This window comes from Corvus kubaryi, unplaced genomic scaffold (assembly GCF_017639235.1).
Source record: "Corvus kubaryi isolate FWS band 111438036 unplaced genomic scaffold, C.kubaryi_AGA036_p1.0 split3-73, whole genome shotgun sequence".
In the NCBI taxonomy this organism is placed as follows: Eukaryota; Metazoa; Chordata; class Aves; order Passeriformes; family Corvidae; genus Corvus; species Corvus kubaryi.
The window spans coordinates 16,276,494-16,298,930 of NW_024582091.1; the positions used below are offsets into that span (position 1 = coordinate 16,276,494).

The 22,437-nt window shown below is 41.6% G+C and overlaps 1 protein-coding gene across 4 annotated transcripts; it reads right to left on the bottom strand.

Moving 5' to 3' along the window:
- Positions 1-4,567: 4,567 nt before the first annotated feature.
- Positions 4,568-21,504, bottom strand: AKIRIN2 (akirin 2). 4 transcript variants are annotated; one of them, XR_006014056.1, is made up of 6 exons: positions 20,867-21,502; positions 10,175-10,318; positions 9,344-9,478; positions 6,496-6,689; positions 5,561-5,632; positions 4,568-5,250 (listed from the first exon to the last, which is right to left on the bottom strand). XR_006014056.1 is itself a non-coding variant. In XM_042016128.1 (5 exons), the coding sequence occupies exons 1-5, from the start codon at positions 21,069-21,071 to the stop codon at positions 5,240-5,242; spliced, it is 582 nt and encodes a 193-aa protein (XP_041872062.1). In that variant the 5' UTR covers positions 21,072-21,504; the 3' UTR covers positions 4,568-5,239. The 4 variants fall into 4 exon arrangements, 2 of the variants coding, with proteins under 2 accessions (XP_041872062.1, XP_041872063.1); XR_006014055.1 differs by having other exon boundaries at positions 9,344-9,493; positions 20,867-21,490; XM_042016128.1 differs by lacking the exon at positions 6,496-6,689 and having other exon boundaries at positions 9,344-9,493; positions 20,867-21,504.
- Between the last annotated feature and the right edge of the window lie 933 nt (positions 21,505-22,437).

Here is a 22,437-nt window from a genome sequence, read left to right on the forward strand (position 1 = left end):
TTTTGTGTTCAGGCTCTGCTGTGTGTTCTTCCAAACTGGTCCTAACTCCCTAAAAACTCCTTGAGGAAGAGAAGGGGAGAGAATAATTACGAATACATGAAGTTTTGCTCTTTGGTAAGAGCAAAAGTTAACTGCTTAAATAATTTCCTTTTTCTAGTGAAGGTGGTGGGTATTAGCTGACTTTTGCTGTTAGGGAAATTTGTGTCAGCATAGACTGAGTACATAGTACTTGTGCACTCAGGTGGAAGATAGGAAAATCCCCACGTAAAGCAGATGTTGTAACCTCCCTCTGCCGAGGGTTTGTGTTGCATGCAGGCACAGGGAATAGCTGTGTGAAAGGCAGTGGAGGCTGAGCATGTAAAAGCATTGCTCATCTGATGATCAATTTTCAAAAAGCCTTCTCAGACCAGCCTTTTTCCTTGACTCCGTCCTGTTTCTCAACCACGGGAAAAGCCTTTAGGAACCAAAAGGGAAAAGCTGCATTGCCCTCCAGAGCAGTGTGTCTGCTGTGCTTCAATAAACCCTGCCGGGGGCTGTGACAGGCGCATTGCAGCACTCTGTATGGGCAGGAACTTCAGGGCAGCCCGACCACCTAGGAAGGGCTGCAGTTAAGGGAGGTGTTCAGACTTCCTCCCTCCCAGACAGCTGCAAAGTTGGGTGGTAATTACTTTATTGTAAAAGACTACCTCCACAACTTCCAGACATCCTCAGTAGACTGAGAAAGGATTACAGGCTTCACTTGCCTACTGAGGAATTGAAGTGCTGCCCTTGTTTAGCCATCAGTAGACTCCAGATGCTCCTACTTAGTTGCACTGGCATTTCAGCCTGGAGCTGTGAGGATGAAATCATTTCCATAAACCAGAGCTGCACTGGAGAGGGGAAGTCATGTTAGAAGAACCAGTAACTTACGCAGCCGTTTCCCCAGGAATGTATGTAAGAGATGTCAGGCTTGTTTTAAATATGCTCAGAGAAGGTAGGAGTCGTGTGTTTTCCAATTACAGTAATTGCAGAGTCACAGCAACACATCCTGCTGTGTCTAAGTGAGAGTCTGGTTCTAAATGCTGCCAGACAGTTCAGGAGAGGGAGGAGGAGGAGCTTATCAGATGCTGCCTGAACACACAACTTGGGAAACAAGGACAAAAACCTCAAGAGCTCAAATTTTTAGGATCACAGTGGAGCACTTGCAAAAGTTCCAAGACACAGGTAAAAAATTCCCCTGTTCTTCCCTGGAGCCCAAGCTCAGGGACCTGTTCAGTAGCATATACAAGCAGCTTTCTAGCAGCAGAGGAAAGCAAGACATTTCAGCAGAGGGGAATCCTGGACACCCCTCATCCTGAACCTCGCCCCATTTATCTCAAAAACACACTTGACAAATGAAAGGCAGCAGCACCAAATGTCTCTGATGTGCAAGAGGAGAGGGAGCCAAGTGCTTTGCTGTGTAGCTGGCCCCTGCCACCCCTCTGCTAACCTCACCCCAGGTAACTTTCACACCCCTGGAGGGTAAAACATTCCGAAATAAAGAGAAACCAGCCTCAACAGTGTGTGGCCTTTAATCCCCAAATGTGCAGGCAACATGACATTAAAACAGTAAAATTAATAATGGCTGTTTCTTCCCTTTAACTAATAACAAGTTTGTAAGGTTAAAGTCACATTTGCTGTGCTACATATGGTTTCTCAGAATCAAATCTTTAATTCTGTACTTGGTGCTTCATCTTCTTCAGCAAGGAGGGTATGAAGGTTGAACAGTTAAAAACACAAACTAAACTGGTCATAAATTTAATTTAGTTCACCTTTCTTTCTTCAGAAGCTGGACTCTGCAATCAGTCCTACCTTCCTGGAAAGAGCTTAAACATCACTGAATCTGGAACCAACATCAGCAACAACTGAGACATCCTCACATACCTTAGCTGAAATACAGATTTCAACTGGAAAATTAAATTCTACAACTGTCTGCACAATAATAACCTTTTGCAGACACTCCAGAAAACCTTCACTGTCTGCAGTGTTCACTTAAAGAAAACAGGACCAAAAAACCCCAAAGTGCCAGTGTCTGTAGTAGTTCTGAAACCCTTTTTACAGTGTAAAGCCTCACCTCTGAACTAACTGTATCATATTCTTAGGTAGCCACATCTTTCAACAGAACTGCTGCCAAAAAACAGACCTGAATGCAAGTTAACTCTTACTAAAATAATTTTCCAACCCTTAAGAGTTAAAGATGCTGTTCTTTGACACCTCTTTACACTACTGCATTACTGGTTTCAAACACCAACTTTGTAATTTTTCTTTTATCTTGAAGCCTACAACAGCAATAAACTCTAGAAATAGGCCAGGTGCCTGTAAAAGCCATTCATTCTCACATTTTTCATCACTGAGAATGACTTCTAACACAAAAGTCACAAGCACTGGTTAACATGAGCATAAACTCAATACTTTACCAGCCTCCATTTTTCTCCCTACTGTGGAATCAGAAAGCTTAAATCCCTCCCAGTTCCCAGCTCGGGAATGAAGAGAGCTTTCACAAAGCAGTTTCTAAGCAGAATCTGTGACTAGTCATGCTGTTCAAGAGCACACAAGCAAATCCCAAGTATCAGCACACAAGATTGCTTGAATCTCCTTCCTTTGCAACCTTGAAAAATGCTGAATCATCTCACAGCTATAAGCTCTCACGCCTAGACACAAAAATCAACACATGCTGCTTTTCAAGTACACAGCAGCAGATCTGCTTGGAAAGACATATACACATCAATACCTTAAAAACAGGTTAACCAAGATCTTTGGTTTCACTCTGTTCAAAGTTCCAATTAACTGTTCTCAGCTTGCGTGGCTTTTGGGTAAGACTGCAGTTACACACAAATAGCTAAAATATTCTGCACGTGGGCACCACAAAGTGTAGTGCCAGTGCATAGTTACTGAATTGTACCCATTTCTCCTTGACTCAAAAGCCTTTGAAAAGGCTCTGCAAAGCAGGTTTGCTTTCAAGCACCAGCCAGCGCCTCACAGCACCCCAATTTCCCTACTTTTTCAACAGCCATCAAGCTGTCAACCATTTTCCTACTGAAGAGTATTACGTGTCTTGTTAGAACAAGCCTTTCATGTGTGATTCATCACACCAGATACTGGCACTGAGATTAGGAAAATGAGCCAGTTTGAAGTCCAAGACAGGTTAAAAAATGAAAAATTTCAAAGAATGCAACCTCGTTTCCAAAACAGGCGCAAATTAGGCATACCACAGCTGTGATACATCAGCACCTACGGTGCCATGCTTTTCATCTGCCACAAGACTGCTTATTATGCATCACTTTAGAGCAGTACAGGAATGGCTAGGTGCTAACATGACATCACTTCTTATTTATAAATCCTAATATCCCAAAGGAAAAGATAAGAACACAGGAAATACATGAGATATATCAGGATCCCAGAATTTGCACGGTGGTCCACCTAGAAGCAGTGGATTTTCCTAGCCTGGGCAACTTAATAAAAGGTCAAAAAGTGAGGAGCAGGAAGGAGAGGGACTGAGGACTCCAAGGCAGACAACAGAAATTGCAGCCCTTGGTAGTTTTATCTTCAGTGACAGAAGACCTGAGAGGGGAGTCTCTGAGAGAGCAGAGATTTCTCATTTTTGGGATTCTGAAAATAAAGTAGAAATAATCCAAATATTTAGGTAAGATAGGTTTCAAGAAAGTGAGCAGAAAATACTCGATACTTTGGCAGTCTGTCCAATTCTGCACCTTCAATCTCACTCCTAACTGAAAGAGTTCACCAAGAACCAGAGCTCAGCACAGGGTTTCTCTGATACTGTTAAGTAAGCATCAGCATGAGCCAATTACTGAGTACATCTACCAGCTTCAACTTAAAACTCCTCTGTTAATTTGAGATGGCACAAAGATCTATCACAGAGCAGACTTCCATTTCACCAGAAGCTGACAGTAAGTTAGAGAAGACAGCAGTTTATAACCAAACGATTACTCTGAAACTGCTTTCTTGTCCCCAAAGCAGGTAACTGAAGGCCTTTGGGAGCAGTACTTCCACCCCACAACACACAGATCTAGACTTGCCATGTAGGAACTTTGCAGTGATCCAGAGACTCAGCACTGCCCAGACAGCAGCAGCCAGCAGCAGTAGAGCAGTCTGTCAACAGCTGAATGCATCCAGCAAGCGCCTCAGCCCTTAACAGACATTACACACCTTCAGCTCTTGCAGTACCTACACTGTTCCAGCTTGCAGGACATGCACCTGCTCTATCTCATGAACAGATTTCCTTTAAATGTGTCATTGAAATCTGACGGAAGGCAAGTGCAGCTGCTGTTTGAGTCAGCTGCAAGTTACATCACCAGTTTCATGTCCATTCTGTACCAGACGTACTTCCTCAACACAAAACAATACAGCTGATCTAAGGAAGATTTCTCTGCCTCTGAAGAATGACCTGAGATTTTAATTCACCTTCTTCTCCTCATCTTAAACTGACCCACCCACTATTGCTAGTAAATAAAAGTTTTCATTTAAACACTCAGATTTAAGTTTATTCATACACAGCAAAAGTTCCACCTGCATATTAAAAACAAACAGATTAGAAGTAAATGTTTTATTCTTCCAACTAAATTCCAGTACTACAAGGGCAGTAAAACAATGATACACTGAAAAATTGCAGCAATAAACATTTGTTAAAGACTGATAGAATAAATAAAAACTACAAAAATGAGAAATCATATAAACCCATTCTTAACCCCCAAAAAAGTCATGGAATACAGAAATGCCCTCCTTCACTATTTCACAGGCAGTACTGTGGGCTATTTGCTTAAAATTGTCCTGGGATTACATTCTAATTTAACTGTGATTACAGCTTTGTTGTAGTGCACAGTTATGAAAACCACACTAACTTCAGTCAGAAGTGTCATTCTACATTTTTATTTACACAACCAGTGAAGGGCAACTTCTAGAACACCAGCTTTAATCCTTTACTTTTTCAAACTTATTAACATAAGAAGCCAAATCGTAATGATACAGCAAATGAGGCCACTGGTATTATTACAGGTAGCAAAGGTCCACATCCAGGTGGTACTGACATCAGGGAGCACTCCAAAACCAGTTGCTGCATAAGAGTGGTTGCCACTGACAAAAGCTTGAAATAACCTGTGTTCACAGGGGGGAAAAATATGGCATTGCTGCAAGTCTTTACTGGGATAGCTTGCAACAATAAAACAGGGTGTATAGGGCAGCCCACATATGCAGAAAGTGTGATTCATGAAACATCTGGAAAGAGAAAAAAAAAGAGTTAGTGACAGAGGTAACAAATGTCAGCTCTATGCAAACCTGCTATGGTAGTATCAGAACTGGTTTCAAAATGAAAACCCCAGCATGCTGTGGGAAAACAGTTCTAGATGTTTTAAACACAAGCTGCGTTTTCTCTCACACATTCCTTTCAACCTCAGTATTCCGTATCATCAATTTCGAGTATTTTACCTTGGGGCCTAGCAGCTTAACAGCAAACAATGGCCATTTAAATTATTGAACACTTGGTAATTCAATGCTACTACAGGGATCAGAAGAAATAGATACTCACAGCTGGCAGGCTGTTCTCCATATCGTCGCATGATCTGATCATGCGTGAACTTCACAAATGCGTCATATTGTTCTGCAAGGATGAAGCATTACAAGTGTGAGTATTAAGTTTAACTCAAGCTGAAAAATACTCAGGGCTAATTTTTATACACAGAAATCATCCAAGTTAAACACACCCCCAACTAGCAGTAGTTTTAAGTAACGTTATACAGTTCATAGCTGCCGTTTCTTTTTTTTCCTCCAGAACAATCCAGCAAATGTCCCCTTAATTAAAAGACTTTCCCTTACAAACTTCTGTGAATGAGGAAGATAGCAATAAACTCGAAGAGAATTATGCTGCACATAACAAAGACCTCAATATACCTCACACCTGGTGAGTATCACACATTGTATTTTGAACAAATGAAGTCTGCCCAATTTACAGATCCATAATGGAGGCAGAGTAGTTAAGGAAAACATGGCATAGAGGCCAGTGCTAGGGTTGGAAACATAATCTGTCTGTTTCTATCACTACCAGATGTAACAAAATTAATTTAATGAAATGGAAACACAAAAGTACAGGAAAGGGATTTGCTACAGAGTTAGAAAATCTTTTTGATGACCACCGAAAAATCAAAAGCAAACAAGAAACTAAAAGGATGAAATGCTAAGTGACTAACTTTTGAGTAATTCCAATCACAAAAGTAGCTACTATGGGAGACACACAGTTGACTGTGGACTGCATGAAAACAGTTACTGTGTCATTTGAAATGAAATTTTGATATGAAACATACTTGGCTTTGAACTAAGCACTGTTATTTCCCAGAAAGGTTACTCTTTCTATACACACATACATACAAATACATTCGCAATATTTTATTCAGTTTTAATACTGCACTCATCAGCAGGATATCACCTTTCAGAATTAGGAAATTGAACAAGGAGAGTAATATCTACCAGATGCCGCTCCTCTCCATTCCCCTTCCTCCCTTGTGGGAAAATACATGTGCAGCAATGTGGGGTGTTCTGAGAAAAGGGCAAGGTCAAAGAAGGCAATCTTCAACCAAAAATGCAGTTAGATTTGTAGTGGTTCCTAGTCCCACAGGTTTGCCCCAATAAAGTCCCCATCCTCTTGCAGGGATGAGCTTCACCTTTGAAGTAAACAGGGTATCAGTAATCAGCAAGTAGTGCAGCAGCAGCAGCCCAAAGTACGGAGCAGACCCAAAGATCTGAGGACATTCATCCCTGACCAAGGGGGAGTGGGATCATGGCAGCCAGCTCCCCTCTGCCCACAAGCAGGACCTGTTTCACTGCAGTTCTGACCAGCGGCTTTTCAGCAGCCATGCAAGGACTTCAGCCAAACAACAAAAAACCACGAAGAGCAGACTGAAGGATCTAGTGCCCTGAAACCATTTCAAAAAATAACAGCAACTGGAACTTTTCCTAAAAGTATGTATTAGAGGCCAAAACTGAACTTGCAAATGCTCTTTTTTAAAGGTGGTAGTCAACATACACAGCTGCTTTTTAACATCATCCTTGTTAGAACTATGGCTTGGCAAATTATTTTAAAATCCAGTTACTAAAAAGTCCCTTTCTTGTGACATTCAGATTCAGAAGTTAAGCAATCCAAAGGTAGGAGCAGCCTATAGTGAACTACTTGAAAATTTAAGTGAACACTGCACAAATATTTACATCACTGTATCATATATAACATCCTAACAAAATATTTTAAGTCAGGTGACTAAATGACATGAACACAAATACAATTACAATACTATAAAAGGCTGTTTTTCACAGATTCTTTAAAACCTTTCAAGCTAGTGTTTCGCTAAGGCGCTTCCAAAACCCAGTTTGTGCTAACACAGCAGTTTCAGGTAACAGAGGCAGAAAGAGAAATCAGGGCATTACAATGATCTGAGTTTTCCATTTACCCCGCATTTATTCTGCATGAAAAGCAACTTTGCTTGCAAAGAACATGGAAGAAGGAAAGAATAGGCAGTATCTGGCTAACTACCTACATGACAACTCTGATTCAGAAAATATCCAAAATGCAAACATTAAGTCATTTGAAAGAAGCTATTCAATTGAGATTTATTATGGAATTTCCAGTTACATTTCCTTTGACTTCACTTTCGTAAGAAAGAGTATCACCTTACTGCACAAAGTTTAGAAAGGGATATAACCATTCTGTCAGCACACAATCATAACTGGCCTTCTACGTGAGGAATTTCTAAATTCTTTTGTCAGTCTCTCTTTCTAAATTCCCATATAATGTTGAAAATGTATTACTAGCTTAATATATGTGATGCAGTAACATGATCTTCCTAACTGCTCTTTTGGTGAGCACCATGGCAAGAACAAGTAAACCTAAAAATCATCTCACTAAACCACAACTCCCCAGATAGAATTCAATCCCCTCCCTTTCCCCAAAAAAAACCCAACAGTGCTCCCTTTGGGACTGAAAGACAGTGCACATGTAAGGAACTTGACAGAGGGGCTTCCTGTTTGTAGCTTGTACTCCAAAAGTGTCTGGAACAAATGTAAATCTATCTGGTCTTCAAATGGTTATGATGCCTGCTAAATGAAATGCCATTTAAGAAAATACTAGAAATGACCCAATTCCTAATACACATAAATTAGGAGAAAAAAGTTTTATGGAGCCCTAATTAATCACGCTGAAGCAGATTAAGAAAAACACTGAAATGGAACACCAGGCCCAAAGCAGCAGAGTATTCATGGCTCTAGTTATAGTTTTAAATAGATGTAGATTTAAGAGGGACATACAACTATAGCAATTTCTTACACAGAAATGGCAGATCAGCAAGTGTAGAACATGAACAGAATCTCAGGTGCAGAGACAATACTATCACAAGCAACCCACAAGCCTGGTGACTTTCCACATGTGCATGCTTGTAAAGGTTTTATTCCCACACCTGAAGAGACCTGCCAACTTTAATTCTGATGTGTTTGCAGGACAGAAGCAGAACAGCAGTAGGTACTCAAAACCAATGCTGCAGAACAGTGTGCTCAGATTTTTATTATCATCACACTAAACATTAAATTAGACTCCAAATAGTATTGTGAAAGCACCTAACTCTGAATGCACAAGAATTTAGGTGCTCAAATGCTAACAAGAGGCTTAGAAGTAAAAGACCTCAAAAACTGAAGAAAGGTCATATTTACAATGCTGACATTAGCATGATCCTTATGGAAAGATAAGTTGGCATCAGGTGCCAAGAATTTCAGCTGAATTGTGAAATACAAGAATTCAGCATGGAGCATCAGAAAAGCAGTTGAACTGACTCTCAAGCAGATACCAAACACTGCTGGCACCAGTGTAATGGTAAGTACTGGGAAGAGAAAGGGAAATCTTAGCTACTGTCATCTTGCCAGATTCCAGAAAAAGGAAGTCAGTTCCCAAGCAGGAAAAAAAAAAACCAAAACAAAAAAACAGTCCTTCAAAAAGAGCTCTAAAGGCAGTCTTTCTGGAAGGAGAAAAAAATAAGAAAAAGAAAGAAAAAAAAGAGGAAACTACCAATTCAGACACAATAGCGAGAGAAAGTTCTAACTGAAATAAAACCTGTCTGCACTGACTAGTAACAGCTAGGAGTCATAGTTTCTATCCAAAGCAGCACAGAAGGAAAAAACCTATTAAAGGGAGTAAACATCGTTTTTTTCTGTCATGTATGCAACCCCATTCCTTCATCAGACTAGGTCAGAAAAAAACATACACTGTAACAAAAATAAGAGAAGTTTTAGGCTTTCAAACTCACTCTGACATATTATTCTGAACTGTGTAAGATACCTGCAAGTTTTGTGGTCAAAATTTCTTCATACTCTTCACGGATTTTCTCTTCACGTTCTTTCAGCAAACGTTCACAGATCATTCCAACTTGTCTGAGAGTAAACAGGGGCTGTTCTTTTTTCAATGGTGATGATGCTGCAGATGAAGTACCTAAGATTAAATATTTGGGCATACCAATTTACAATTACAAATAGATCAGAACCCGTTTTTTATAATCAGTTTTTTCACACCTTCCACATTAAAGGAACTTTACAAAACATTTGAAGAAGACTTTCTCTGCTGTTTGATCCTCCTAATCACTATTGAAGCAGAACTGGATGCTCAAAAGGAAGACATCTGCAATGGACAACAAGTACAGCTATCAAACCCCCAAGAGTGTTACACAAACCATGCGAACACCATTTACATGGCAGTGTCCATGTACAAATTTAAGCTTCTATTTTATATAAAAATTACAGTACAGTATTACAGTGTATTGGTGCAAAGACAGATGCTTTTGCAAAAGCCTATTACAGTATCAACAACAGAGCAGACAGGATGGTCTCCTGAAAACGATGCCAGCTTTCTGTCCTACCAATTCTTAAAATGAAAAGCTACCATCTTCCAGACCAATGCTATTATTGCCAAAAAAGTAACCAAGGGGGAAAACTATTTACTCAAATGGAATCTGACAAAATAACAGAATATAGCAGAATTACACACAATTTACGGCCAAAAAAACAACAGTAACTGGTGAGAAGGTGCCATAAAACACCAAGTAACTAGAAGAAAATGTTTACACAAGCAGAGTCTAAGAAAACATATGAAAATTACACAGAATTATCTGGGTACCTGGCAAAGCTGGTCCAGTATGGAGAAATGCATGTGGCTGTGCATCAGTAGAACAACAAGGATCTGTCTGCTGGAAGCTATTTTCTAAATGTCTTCTCTTCTGCATGCGTTTGTACTCCTGTTTTATGTTGTACAGAATTTGTTCTAAAAAAAAAAAAAAAAAAAAAAGAAAAAACCCCTGAAAGAATCATCTTTACATTTCACCATTTTGCTTGATTTCCATTCAAACATCAAATGCTGTAGATAAATAACAGATGATAAAAGATACACAGACTCTTAAAAAATGACCTGCAAAACCCACAATGTTTTACCTAAGACATAAAACAATTAAACTAATTAAAAGAAAGGTAACCCAGACTGTTTTCACCAGGAGAACACTAGCAAAAGTGCTCTTAGTTAAGGTCAAGTATTGGCACCAGAGTACTGCTAACAATAAAAACCCAGCATCCTAAAATTTAGGAATACACATAGATAAAAACTTGGCTGTAAAACTTATACTGGTATTAATTATCTTCGCTTCATTTATTTAATCTGCAATTTAATCTTTCACCCACACACAGCATTTATCACTCATGCAGTTAACAGTAACAAGAGACTCTAGAATAAAACATCCACATGAATTACCACTCCTCTCTGTAGGTTGAGTGGCCTACAGGCAGCACACTGAAGAGGAAAACACAATTTAGGCAATATGCATTAAGTGCCTACTGCTTAAAATATCAAAGAACTGGAAGCTGACAAAATACTAAAGCTTTCCAGAACATTTCTGACAGCCTCAAATTAATCCAAATAAATACAGTGGATGGATCAACAGTCTTTTTCAAAGCAGTATGGCAATATGTAGTGCAGCTTTTGATTGCAATGAATAAAGTACAGCAAATTATTTTAATAATCTCATCTCCATTGTAAAATCATAAAGGAAGAACTAATCCTTGCAACAGAACTACCAATCCTGTGTGCATTCTCTCTGAAATTCCACACCAAATGGCTCTCAGGTGCATCAGTGGCCTAACTCCATATCCTCTGGCAATGTAAAATATTCAAGAAAAAAAAAAGTCATTTTCCATTTTTTACATGAGACCTTCCCATAAAGAAATTTCCAAAGATTCTCATCCTTTATGAAACTCTTACTTTTAATGCTCAGAGGCATTTAAAAAAAAAAAATCACCTGCAGGATTGGCTTCCACTTAGACTGCTGGACTTTTTACCAAAGACAGCTTTCCAAAACTCAGGTACATACAAATCCATGGGATCATGTCAGAGTTGCAAAGGACTCCACTCAGAACCTTCCTGTTTCTGGTTCTCATTTTGCCAATACAATACCATGAAAACGTAAACCAACTTTCATGTTTGTAATCCGTAGGCTACTGAAGTTCCATACCTGAACATTTTCTAGTAAGGAACCATGTGATGCAGGTAACTTCAGCTACCACCTTCTTCAGTCAGTGGCTGAAGCCTCTGCTAGACCAAGTGGAAGCAAACCCTTAACAATTCTCACTCAGTTCAGATGTTTAAATACTGTCATGGTTCAATTCCATGAGTCAATCTAGATATTTCCAATTTATGAAAAGAGAGAAAACTGTTTCCAGTCAACAGGAGCGTCAGCAAAGGAGCTTCTTCGATTTTGTCCATTGATTAAGGACTTAATACCTTTCCAGTCCCATGCCTGCAGTTGTACAATTTTTAACTCTCTACTGGGATGTCAGTAATATGGTTCAAAGAAACAGCAAATGCAGAAGATGTAATAAAAAAGCACAGCATGTAAATTAAGAGAAGGAACCACCAGAAAGTGGTGGGGGGTTGGGGGGAGGGGGGGAAGGAAGTACTCAGAGGGGATAGAAGATTCATACTTTCTGTAGGACAAGATGCACTCCAGTATGGTACAAAAGTACATAAATCATGTTAAACCAAGATGCAGTCAGGCTTCCAAAATTAAACAGAATCCCATGTAGAGCTTGTCATGTGCACACACACATCAGTCACAGAACAGCCTAACAATATTTATCTTCAATGGCATTATGATGGTAGAACAATACTTCTCCTCAAAATCAAGTGCTGTTCTGGCTGCAGTGATACTGCATAATTCTGAATGGGAACCAAATTAGCTCAAAGGATCACATCTGTCCTAAAGCACGTTCACACTATGAAAAACATGACTGCACATATTCACACGGCATTTGTATTAACAGAAGAACATAACAGACCATGATCATCCTTCGCTATGACTACTCTGTCCTGGCCATACTTTCCGAACTCCATGTGAACTGCAAAAACGTCAGCTAAATTTCAGGTGTAACAACTTGGATAAAAATATTTTCTACAGTTCTTTCTTTTATCTTTTTGCAGAAACATTCTCAAACCACATTAACCACCAAAAGCATTAAGGACAAAAAAAGTAAACAGACATTGGTCAAATGATAAAACTGCAAGAGTTAAATCAACAATCATACGCCATGTTTCCTCCAGTCCTAACAACCCCTGGAAACTAAACAAGCAATAATTTAGAAGAAATGTTAAAATACCAGCCAGAATAGAAGGAGCAAAAGCAATGGGGGCGTGTGTGTGGAAAACAGGGAAAGGAGGGAGAGAAATCAGGTGTGGACTTTGGGAAAACACTAACAACTGGAATAGAAAATTAAGATTTGTGCACCAAAGATACATGATTCTATTCCAAATTATACTGAATTATGGACAAGGAAGTCTCAATGATATCACAGCAATTTAATCTACTTCTAATTTGGCAACACTTTGAACTGCCACCTTCAAATCTTGCTGCCAAAATCACAAATCTCAAGAAGCACTACTGACAGATATTGGGAGATCCCCATCCTAACAAAATCAGTTTGACAGTTTGCATTACTGTGACTTCAGCTAAAGGTACAGAACTAAGCAAAGTGGGCTAAAGGAAGAGACTATTTAAACATGACACTGCCTACATTGCAAACACCAACCAGAAGAAAAAAGCCTGAAATGTTAAGCACTGACTAAACACTTGATAAGCATGTCCAGAACCTGGTTTGGTAAATGGTATTCCTCTATTCGGAATAACTTAGAAGATTTATGGCACTATTGCCTCACCACAGGACTGGACTATAAGCTGTACTCAGTACCTTCCTGATAGGAGGCACAGAGACTGAAAATGACTCATCTCATACTTCTCGATTTCCACCAGTTATAAAATAGAGATTAACAGTCAAGAAACACAAGTTTAACATAGCACCAAACTTTCAGTGACTTCTCACATGAACGATCAGACCAGGAATGCTTCAATTAAAGCAGGCACGTTTTTGTATCAGCAAAGACTAAGTAGATATTAACTTACAGTACCATAAAATCTTAAGACTTAAAACAAAACTACTTCACTGTGAAGTGAAATGTAAGCCTGTGAATACTTATGACTCATTCTAAATGAAAATCTGAATGCCAAATTAAAATAATCTAGTACAGTAAGAAAAACTGCTTAAATGCACCAAGTTACTTCCACCGCTTACAGTTCTGTTTCGTAATTCCACAAAAATACTTTTAGAGCATCTCAGCACTTGCAGGAAGCCATGAAATATTAAGGTAGTGCAAACCAGACAACTTCTGAACACCACCTATATGGCAGACATCTAACTGTAAAGACTTTTAAAACTCTGACCCAGTTAAACAAAACTTAGAATTAGTAGATCCAACCTAGTATTGCTTCCACAATGCATTCCTGCTTTTTCAAGTTCAGTTTTTTAACTTCTCTTGCTTCCAATTAGTTCTGACTATTCTCTCTGCAGTGCGTAACTGAATTAAAGCATGCACTGAACTGGTGTCAAACACAGGACAGTTTTTTTATGTGCTCCTCAGTGTGGAGGACCAAATTGTCCTTTAAAATTATGACATGCACTTTAATTAACCAATTATTTTATATATAAAAACTCACTCATTAAACAAAATTTAGTCTGTGAGTTTCTCTAAGACTATTAAAATTGAAGTGAGAACTTGAATCACACATATTACAACTTATTACATATTTTAAATAAAAGCTTTCATCCATCTTGAACATATGCTGAAGTTCAAATCAGATATTGTACATCAGACAATGATTTGATCTGAGACGACAAAAGAAATATATTTAATATGATGAAACACACATCACTGTGGCCTATCCTCAATTTCACTGTGCTCAGTGTTTCCTACTGGTTAGAGATGCCTCTGAAGGCACAGAGCTATTTAACAGGAAATACCAAGCAGAGGTGCTAAAAGTGAAAATCAGACTTGCTTAATCTGGTGTAGCAGCAAGAAAAAGCTACACTGCTAACACACCAAAATGAATCAGTACTTCATAAATGGCATTTCAAATTCAACATGACTACGAATCTCCACCAGCTACACAAGAGTCTGTTTTATGCCCTCTTCTCTTTCAGGTTCAAGGCTAAGATAAAGAATGACAAGCAAAAACTGCTATTGTCTCACCATAACCACCAAAGGCATCAGGGATTCAGTCAAATATACCTGAATATAACAAAAAGCACGGATACTCTTTTTTTTTTTTATCCAGAGCTGTGTACTGAGAGCATAAAGTTCAGTACATAGGCTCATTGAAGTTTGCATTCAAGTCTTTCAGAACTTGAGATGCTGTTTGGAGAAGGAAGATTTCCAGATGAAGAGAGGATGAGATATGAACATGGCAAATTAGAGTTCAAGTTTGATAGTGAAATATGATTGTCACACTAATGGATTACAAAGCCAAATATTCATTTCCAAGGATGATGCAGTCTTCCTACTTCCTTTAATCCATGATAAGAAGTTAATCTTTTGCAAAATTCTGCCATCTAATTGCGTCACCCTGACCTGTAATTACCTAGAAATTATGTACAAAGGAAACAGCAGTTCAATTTAAAAAGGTTACAAGACAAACAATTATTTTCTCCATTTTAGTAACTGCTTATCAACTATGAAGGTGCTGATTGTTTCACCTGGACGATTTTCTTCTTTGGGTTTGATTTTTAAACTATCAATCTCTCATCACAGTTCCTGGCTTCTCTCACTTAGCTAAAGGAAAATTCAGCAAAACACACAGGAAGGTGACTCAATGTGCTGAAATCAGACTAGCAGTCTTCCTGGCCTGAAATGGAACCTTTAGCTCACGTTTCAGTTTGCAATGTCACCATTCAACATATGCATTCCAACTTGAACCATGCTTGAGATTTGTTCTAAGTAATCAATTAGATATTATCCTGATGTCAATGGCATACATCTTCAGAGATTTCAGTTCTGTTAAAGCAAAACTGCTCCACTATCCTAGTTCAAACTAACATACAATATTTCCATTAGGCCTTCACCCTTATTCAACACTAATGTTGAATGATGTTACCATACTCCTACTTCTGGTCTCCCCACCCGACTACTGACAAACAATGTTAATTTTAAGATGCCAGTTTCCCCTAAAGGCAGCACTACAGCACAGCAATGGGTAAAGGTATTCCTCAGGGGGTTTTTCCTACTTAACTAGAGAACCCTAGCAGAGACATAAATTAAAACAACTCTTACCCTCTTGCTTTGGTCTCAGATATCAACCACTCACACTTTTTAATCAGGCATGTTAAAACGTTAGTAAAACAAGGTATACTCTTGGAAACCATGCTCCCCCTCAGAGGAGCATGCTCTAAGCCCAAGAAAAAACACTGAGAATGGGTACATGCTGACACCTCACAGCCACTGGCTATAGCTACAGCACAGACAGAAGCAGCTTGCCACGGACTGGGGCACAGAGCAGGCCACCTCATGAGACCCTATTACTCCAGGTTCCAGACTGACAAAAGTTCTGGTTCTCCCACAGGCTGGATGCTCACATACGTATTAGCTAATTCTACAAATGTGTTATTTCAGGCAGTCCCAGTTCTCCTGATCAAGGGACTGAGGAATGAAAAATAAATCAAGCAATGCAAAATGTATTAGGCACAGCAATTAGATCTTTCCCTTCACATAAAAAATTGTCACATTGCATTTATCAGACTTGCCATTAAAACAGAAAAAAACTTCTTCAACATTTTATGACATCTACAACCAAGGGTATTCAACGCTTATAGACACCACAGGCATCTATACAGAATTTCTCATATAAATTAAATTATGAAGTCCAGATGCAGCTATTATGTGACTTCTTTTAAGGGGTGGGAATGTTTTGTTTTGTAAAATCCTAATGATTTCTGCAAAACTGGAGCACAATGAGAAACCTGGCATCTCACCAAGATAATTTAGCAATAAATACACATGTGGATAAGCTAACAAAACAGAAATTATGGAGAAAGAGCAGCACTACTAATATGTCACATTCCAAAGCCACTGGATCTGTTCATTTAAAAGCCAAACCTATGCTTGGCCATTGCCTGACCAAGTTTCAGACAGAAGTAGTTCAGTTTGCTCAAGAGGGCAACTCAAAGGTCATAGGAGGACAGCCCACAGGGAAAACTAACAGTTCTTTCTATACAAAAAGGTCAAAGGCATTTTCTTGCATTAACTTTGAAAAACTGTGTCAATTAGATAAATCTTTTTCCAGACTCTTCTGCAAAAGAAAAAGGACCTATTAAAGGCAAATTTATCTACCTTCTGTTTTGTAAAGAGTCCCTCATAAGAGGCCTGTTCTCAACAGCTCCACCCACTAGGGTTTTTGGTTTGCAACATTAGTTAGTTGCTGGGGAAGTGTTGAGGCAGATGAATGTTTCAGATGGAGAAAAAACTGCATGTCCTAAAGTCTGTGGATTTTTAAGTGATTTCATTAACTGTTTTTAAATGCAACATTCTTTTTGATTGCAAGAAGTCCTTACAAGTTAACCTCTGATTTTGGATGGAGTGTGAAAAAAAGCTACTGATCTCAGTTTGTCTTCAGAGTTTCTATGTACCAGGACTTAGGGGATTTAAATCCCTAAGATCAACATTATTTCTCCCTTCTGTCCTCCCATCTCTTTCAACCATTATTTCCCACCGTAGCTTCAATCTCAGAAAGATTCAGACATGCAGGCTTTCAATAACTCACCTGCCTTTGAATTTAAAAAATTTAAGTGTAGTTTTTTCTTTTTTTTTTCCCCACTTGCAAACAACCTGTCTGTCATCAGGGTAAAAACTGCAAACAATGACTCCAAAACATCCACTGGAGAAGAGAGAAATAATATTGCCACTGCCTTCTCCTTTCACCCTTGAATTCATTTAACAGCTTTGAAACAGAAAAGCACCTTTTGGACTTCAGAAGAAACCCAACAAGTGTATGCATAACACACAGGCAGCATCCAGACCCAGGTGCAGTTATTCTGGTTACATAGAACAGTCTCATTTATAGGTAGAACTTACGTGAAACTAAAACTCATCTGTAGTTATTTAAGCAGTAGAAATATTTTTAAGAGGAGCCACTGTTTCAAAACTAAACCAGTTTTACACCAGGCAGGCATGTTCTGCACTGCTTACAGTGAACACAGTTTTAAAAACATCATTCTACATGCAAATAATGCTATTCAAAAATTAGCAAACATATTCATGAGTATGCTCAAGCCAGTAAGCACAATTCCATAGAAAGTAGACTGTAAAAGCCACAATTACAGTTTGGCTGCCAAATTCACCAAGAAACTGGAAGTGACCTAACAGCTGTACAAATAACCACAAAATATTAGAACACTCTTGTGAGAGAGAAATTTCATCTTGAATAAGCCTACCCTCTCTCAAACAGACATTGGTTATTTGTCTATGACCACTCCATGCAGACAGCTGTTTTCTCATCTGACTACCACACTGTATTCTCAAGTTCTCAGTACACCCCTCAATCAATTGGTATTCTGCTTCCAGATAATTCATTTCTGAAATGATAAATGATGTGATAAGAAGTCCTGGTGCTGACATGGTCTCCACCATGTGAAGTTAAACACTACCAGAGTATCAGAAGAAAAATGTTTAAGCATGAACTTAAAATCAAGTCTAAGCACCAGGTCCTTTATATCCAGAGCTCTGATTTCATATGACAATTAATTTTCATTACACAGAATTCAGACAGATGCTTCTTAAGCGCTGGAAATCTAAGCATTACAGTAACAAGCTGAGAAAAGCCTAAGTCAAATCAACTGACTTCTGGCTATTGTTAATAAATTTCCCAACACAAAAACTAACACAAAATGGTGACTCAGTTGGGAACACTTTTTAAATTGAACTGGAATTCTTTTCACACACAGAGCAAGATTCATCTGATCCTAATGGAGACATCTGCATCAGAAATAGTCATGTAAACTCATTTTAGAGTCAATGGAAAGCAAGATATGTTTCTGCAGCACACTAGGCCCCAACCTAAGTCAGAGCTCTAGAATAAACCACCTGATTCTTCTAAGTGACTACCAGAAAAACTGCAAACTATTAGGTCAGATGTACATTTACAAAATTAGATCAATCACACACAATCCTTCAACAGACCCCTATAAAACGATGAGCTCTACTTTGCTCAGTTGAGGGTCGAAATGAAATACACACCATGTCATAATACCCCCAAATTCAATTTAAAGTAAAAGCTACGCAAGCTGATTAACAGATGCATTTATACAGCACAGTATAAAGATTTTATTTCTGTAACAGAAACCACAGAGGGAGCTTTTAAGCAAAAGCCATGTAAACGTGCACAACTTATAAATGCTTCAAGTTTTCCTTAGAAGCATTCAAGTGCTGTAAGAGACATTTTGATTTACTGTGCTTCACTCTTCATTATATAAATTTTTTATACATAAAATACATCCTTGTCTGTACAGAAACCACCTTTTCACATGGATTGCCACCTGCACCTCTGGTTTTCTCAGGCGATAAAGGGGCCTGTGTTTGCTCAATTTCAATAACATTTTGGTTTTTAAGCCCTTCAGAATGGTTAGGGTAGGAGCTTAGGTATTACCTCAAATACTGCTGTAGATTGCTGAAAATTTTATTGATTTGTCTCCTTTCAGCAATACATATTTACTGACCAGACAATATCTATATTAAAAATTCATAACCTAAGCTCTCCAAATCCCAAAGAAAGAAACCAAAAGATCATTGCAAAGAAGCAACACTTATCCTTTAAAAGAATCAAATTAATTCTGATTTTAAATATCTATTTCAAAGTACATGTAATGCCTCACTGTACCAGGGAGTGCCATCCATCACAGCTCTCATCCCAGACCGCTGACTCATTCAAGATCTTTTCCTAGAGGTTCAAAAAAATATCAAGGCACTGATGCCAAATTTAACTCTGTATGCCCTCTGTATTTCCTCCATATCAATTTTTTATTATTTGATTAAAACTTGTTAAAAAATGTATTCTATGGTGCAGTTTTCCAAATTAAGAATATTGAAACAAGGCACTGTCCTACGTGGAGATGGCAATTTGAACATTCAAACTTAGTGCTTGGTAACCTGGAGCCAACTTTTGTTACAAAAGGGAGTACCAAACACAACAGCGGAAGGAATTCTGCTGCAACAACTGCAGAGGGCTTTTTTTTTTGCTGCACACAAAGGACACGGATACATCCATACCTCGGCGCTACAGCCGCTCATGGCCGCGAGCTGCACCGTCCCTGAGTGCATTGCTCGAAACTGCCCACTGGACTAAGCACGGCACGGGCCAATCAATCCTGCGTGCTCAGCCAAGACTCGTTCCTTTCTTCTCTCCCTACTCGCTGCTAAAAAGAACTCGGTTGATTTTTGACAACCATTACACAAGCAGACCTCGAGCTTTTAGGGCCGCCGGTTGACTCATCTCTCGCACCTTAAGAATGTAAAAGGGTTTCGTTCTTGCCCCGCGTCTCACAGACGAGGAGACCGCCCGATTCCATTTTATCTGCCCTGAAGGCAACTCTCACCCTTGTACACAACCGCTTTACGCTCGGTTTTCCTACAGAACTTTTAAGGATACCACAAAATGGGTTAGCCGGGACGATGGCCCGTATTAAGAGGCTGGGAAGTGGGATTACCCCTTTGTTTTATCCGCTTTTGCCTTTTCCCACTGGCGTTTTGCGGGTGATGGATGACAGACCAGCCTCCCCGCCCTACCCCCCTCGCCCTCCCCTGATGTCTGAGCGACGGGAGGAGGTGCCGCCGACTCGACCCACCGATAATGACTGCGAGGAAGGAATCGACTGGGGCCCCGCCGACTCCCCCACTCCCGACCCCAGCCCCACCTCGGTCACACCCCCGTCCCCTGCCGCCCCAGCGTTTCCGCAGCTTGACTCGCCCCTGCGGCTCTCCTTGCCACATCCAGGCACCCGTGGAACAGGAGGAAAAAAAAAGCCGGCCTCCTCCTTTCCTAGGATCGAACTTCCCCCAAACAGCACCCCCATCCCCCCCTTCCGCCGCTCGGGTCCCTTTCTCCAGTCTCACCCCCCCGCCTTCACCGACCCCTTTCCTATGGCCACCCGCCCGCATCGGCTCAACCCGCCCCCCCTTCTTCCTCCCCGTTCCTCCTCCTCCTCCCCCTCCTCTCCTGCTGCAAACGGCCATTTCTATTGTGTCTCTCGGTGCCAAGCCGAGCACGGATCGCCCCGGCCGCTGCCAGTCGCACAGCCCAGCAGAAAATGGCTGGAGGGGGACGCCAGACCCACCCAACCCTCCCCTCTTCTTCCTCCTCCCCGCTTCCCGACCGCGTTCCCGGCCCCCTCCCCGCTGAAGTGCCCCCGGGGAGGGGGGGCTGCCGGGCACAGGGGGTGCCGCGTCTCTCACCTGTGGTGAGCCGGGACGACACCTCTCCGAAGGGCGAGGGCTCCATGCGCAGGTATTTCTGCGGGGAGGAGGCAGCGGCGGCGAAGGAGGAGGAGGCGGCTGAGGCCGGGGCTGACAATGGCGCACATCGCCTTCGCTTCGGGGACGCCGGGCTCAGCAGCGGGTCGAAATCCAGAGTCCTTTTCAAAGTGGCGCCGCAAGCCATGGCGCGGAGCGGCCAAGGGGGCTCCGAGTGAGGGGCAGCGGTGGAGGCAGCAGCAGCCGGCCCTGCCCAGAGGCGTCTTCCCCGCTGTCTGGAGCGGGCTGGGGGGGAGGGAAGGGAAAGGAGGGGGCGGCTGCGTCAGGGCCGCCTCCGCCGCCTCCCCGCCGGCCTCTCTCTAGGGAGCGGCCCCGGCAGCGGCAGCAGCAGCCCCGGCTCAGTCCGGCTGGATCTCCGCTCTCCCCGCCCGCTCCGCCCTGCCTGGCCGGGACAAATTCCGCCCGCGGCCGGTGGCGGGGCGCGAGCAGTGCCGAGGGGCGCGGTGCCGGTCCCAGGTGCGCGGTGCGGGGCGGCCGATGCGGGGCGATGGCGATGGCGGGGCCCGGGCGGCGGCGATGGCGGCGGCGATGGCGCTCCCGGCCGTAACCCCCGCACCAGCAATATGGCGTCAACAACAACGCCGCCGGTTCAAACGCCAACCCCCCCCCCCCGCCGCGGAGGCTCACGGGACTCGTGGTTTCTCTGCCTCGGCCCCCGCCGCTCAAAGGCAGATGGCCATTGTGGAGCTGGGACTACGACTCCCGGCGTGCACCGCGCCGGCAGGGCAGGCTTCCGGGTTCTGGTTTAAATCCCCCCTGGGAGGGTGCGGGCTGGGGTGTGGATGGAGGACGCGGCGGGACCCTGAGGAAGGGTTGGCGGGCTCCCTTTGGGACGCGGGGACACAATGGGGGCGACAGTCCCGCCCGGCCTCCTGTTGCCGCAGGTGTCGAGCGGGTCTGGCGGCGGATGTACGTCCGCGTGGCGCTTGTCTGCATGTGAAATCGGGGGCAAAGTGCGTTTAGTGGCCTCCATGGTGAGGGCAGAGCAGGGAGCGTGCGGGAGTCCGAGGTGACAGCTAGGGACACGCATGGAAAGGCCTCACGATCTCGAGATCTGTCTCACGGCGTAGCTGAGTGGTTTCCTTGCAGTTGCATAAAGCACCTTCTTGCTTAAGGAGGGTGGTGAGGGAAGAGGTTCAAAGAACTATAAAGCTGCTGCTGGAAGAGCACAGCTCTTTCCTGTGCAGCTTCCTGGTTTAAACAAACTGTGTTACAGGTCACCACAGTGGGAAAGCTAACAGAGGTTGATAACCCCCAAAATACATGTAACTTTCGGGTTTTCTGTATCTAATACTGTTAATTTAAGCATGAACACAAAAACAGGTTGTCTTTGAAAGATAACAATGGTGAATATGCCCTCATAAAGTTTTAACACTGGTGGGTTTTGATTGTGTTCTGAAGTATAAGCTAGGCTTTCTCTAAGGGCATAAAAATCCCCCACAAACCTTACCATCCTTTTGAAGCAGGATTTGCTGTACATGTTTGGTGTGTGG

Excerpts from the sequence above, each read along its gene's own strand:
- AKIRIN2 (XM_042016128.1), bottom strand. The coding sequence starts at position 21,071 with ATGGCTTGCGGCGCCACTTTGAAAAGGACTCTGGATTTCGACCCGCTG. Across the intron at positions 10,319-20,866 it reads GTCGTCCCGGCTCACCACAG|AACAAATTCTGTACAACATA; the intron begins GTGAGAGACGCG and ends TTTTTTTTTTAG. Across the intron at positions 9,494-10,174 it reads TACTGGACCAGCTTTGCCAG|GTACTTCATCTGCAGCATCA; the intron begins GTACCCAGATAA and ends ATTTAATCTTAG.